This window comes from Penaeus vannamei, unplaced genomic scaffold, assembly GCF_042767895.1.
Source record: "Penaeus vannamei isolate JL-2024 unplaced genomic scaffold, ASM4276789v1 unanchor5372, whole genome shotgun sequence".
Lineage (NCBI taxonomy): Eukaryota > Metazoa > Arthropoda > Malacostraca > Decapoda > Penaeidae > Penaeus > Penaeus vannamei.
In genome coordinates this window covers 1-2,500 of record NW_027218350.1, presented here as the reverse complement: position 1 = coordinate 2,500, position 2,500 = coordinate 1, and the positions used below count along the sequence as shown (strand labels likewise).

Genomic DNA, 2,500 nt, shown 5'->3' with positions numbered 1-2,500 from the left:
AAAATTATCATCATCATCAATAAAATTATCATTGTTATCAATATAATTATCATCTTCATCAATATGATTATCATCATCATCAATATAATTATCATCGTCATCATCGGTGAGTGACACAATCAGTTCTGAATCACTATCGACCATGTTTCCAGGATTTTTCTCAGGACGGGAATGGGTCTGGAAGGTCAAACGATGACCTTTCGCGTGCACGGCCTGACCCCTGCGACACTCTATTACTACAAGATGCAGGCGCGGAACGTCAAGGGCTTCGGCCCCTTGTCCGGGGTCGGCAATTTTACGACAATGGTGGCAGGTAAATGGTCGACGATTTGCTGGGTTGAGTTAGATGGAGAAAGAGAGGAGGAGGGAGAGAGAGGGAGAGAAAGAGGGTGGAGCGAAGGGGAATGAAAGGAGAGGGAGAGAGGACGAGGGTTGGAAAGGGGTAGGGGGAGAAAGAGAGAAAGGGAGGGAGAGGCAGAGAGAGGGAAAGGGAGGGGGAAGGAGGATTGAGGAGTGAATTGGGGAGAGAGGGAAAGGATTGGAGAGAGAAAGAAAGAGAGAGTGAGAGAGAGAGAGAGAGAGAGTGAGGGAGAGGGAAGGGTAAGAGAGAGAGAGAGAAATGGAGAGAAAAGAAGAAGGAGAGGGAGGAAGACAGAGAGAGAGAGAGAGAGAGAGGGGAAAAAGGGGAGGAAAGGATAGAGAGAGAGAGAATGAGAGAGCATCATTCCTACTCCCCTCATTCCAGTTCCATAACTCGTTCCCATTCCCATTCCCATTCCAGGCTTGGATCGGGCGACTGCCGTGCCCCCGTCCCCAGGGTGGTTCCTGGACCAGAGCAGTCTCATCGTGCTGGCCGTCGCTGGGGTAGGGGGGGCGTTGACGGTCGTTGGGGCCCTCGTAGGACTCGCGCTCTACTGCCGCAGGAACAAACCAATGCCCAGGCACGGAAATCTGTGAGTCTTTTCCTGGAGTAAAGGCTTCGGAAGATAGATAGGGGTCCCTTTTTTTTCTCATTTTTTTTTTCTTTTCTTTTCTTTTCTTTTCTTTCTTTGTCTTTTTTTATACTTCTTTTCCTTCTCTTTTTTTCTCTTTTTTTTTTTCTTTCTTTCTTTTTCTTTTTGATCTGCTTTTCCTTCTTTTTTTTTTCTTTTTTCTTTTCTTTTTTTTTTTTCCTTTTTTTTCCTCTTTCTTCTAATACTTCTTTTTCCTTTTTTTTTTCTTCTTTTTTTCTTTCTTTCTTTTTCTTTCTTCTTTTCCTTTCTTCTTTTTCTTCTTTTTTCTTTTCTTTTTTTTTTCTTTCCTTCTTTTTCTAATACTTCTTTTCCTTCTCTTTTTTTTCTTCTTTTTTTTCTTTCTTTCTTTTTCTTATACTTCTTTTCCTTTTCTTTTTTTCTTCTTTTTTTCTTTTCTCTTCATTTTTTTTTCTCCATTTCTTTTTCTTTTCTTTCTTATATCTATATATATGTTTATATACATAAATAGTTAAATATATTTATATACATATGTATATATTAATAAGTGAATATATATAGAATTTAGAATTTTATTTTGAATTTGGAAGCAAAATACAGGAAATGGAATAAAATAGATTATTATTATTATCATTATTATTATTATTATTATTATTATTGTGCAAAGATGGCGCTTTTTTGGAAAGATTTTTTTTTTTGTTCAATTGTCGTTGCTTTTAGTATTGTTATTTGATAATGTCGGCAGAAATGATAATGGCTTCAGTATTAATGCCTTCAATCCTGCCTTTCTTAGCCGTTTGCATGTTTCTTTGGTTTTCCGAAAAAGAATTATTTAATTTTCCGTTTATTTTTGCTTCTAGATATTGTTTAGAAAGATAATAGTGATGAGAATATTAATTTTGAAAATTCGGAAAAGACAATGACAGCAGACAGTGAAATTAGTTATTATTCTCGTTTATGAACTATTTTCCAGTTTGTGTAAAATCGTCAATATCTTCACGAACGTCATTGTTGACATCTTTGCAATTTGTCGTCGCAGGTCGCATCGAGGGGGCGGCAAGTCGGGGACAGGCCTCGGGGGTGGCGGCCTAGGGGGATCAGGCGGGGGACAGCCGGAGCTCAAACCCCCCGACCTTTGGATCCACCACGACCACCACCTGGAGATGAAGAATCTCGACAAAGGAGACGAGAGAGGAGGAAGAGACGGACGGGGGGGCATGTCCTCACCCGATCGTGAGACGGCGGTGGATCTGACAGGTAAGGGGGATTTCTGTTGGCTAATGGGGGGATGCGTGCGTGTGTGTGCGTGTGTGATAGTAAATAAAGGTTTTTGATTATTGAATTAATCCTCATAATCCATCTGCTTTTAGTTTATTTACTTTTAACATATTTAAAGTCGGTCTCTCTCTCGCTTTTTTCCCTCTCCTCATTCTTTCTCTCTCTCTCTCTCTCTCTCTCTCTCTCTCTCTCTGTCTCTCTCTCTCTGTCTCAAATCAAACTTATATATATGTACCACTGCCAGTAATCCC

General features: G+C 40.0%; 1 protein-coding gene across 1 annotated transcript; it reads left to right on the top strand.

The window, feature by feature from the left end:
- Positions 1-158: 158 nt before the first annotated feature.
- On the top strand, positions 159-2,228 carry LOC138861435 (netrin receptor DCC-like; the record flags this gene model as incomplete). The annotated part of the gene is made up of 3 exons (XM_070120523.1): positions 159-313; positions 782-953; positions 2,011-2,228. Coding segments are annotated over exons 1-3 (532 nt in total), but the record flags the coding sequence as incomplete, so codon positions are not given.
- Positions 2,229-2,500: the final 272 nt, after the last annotated feature.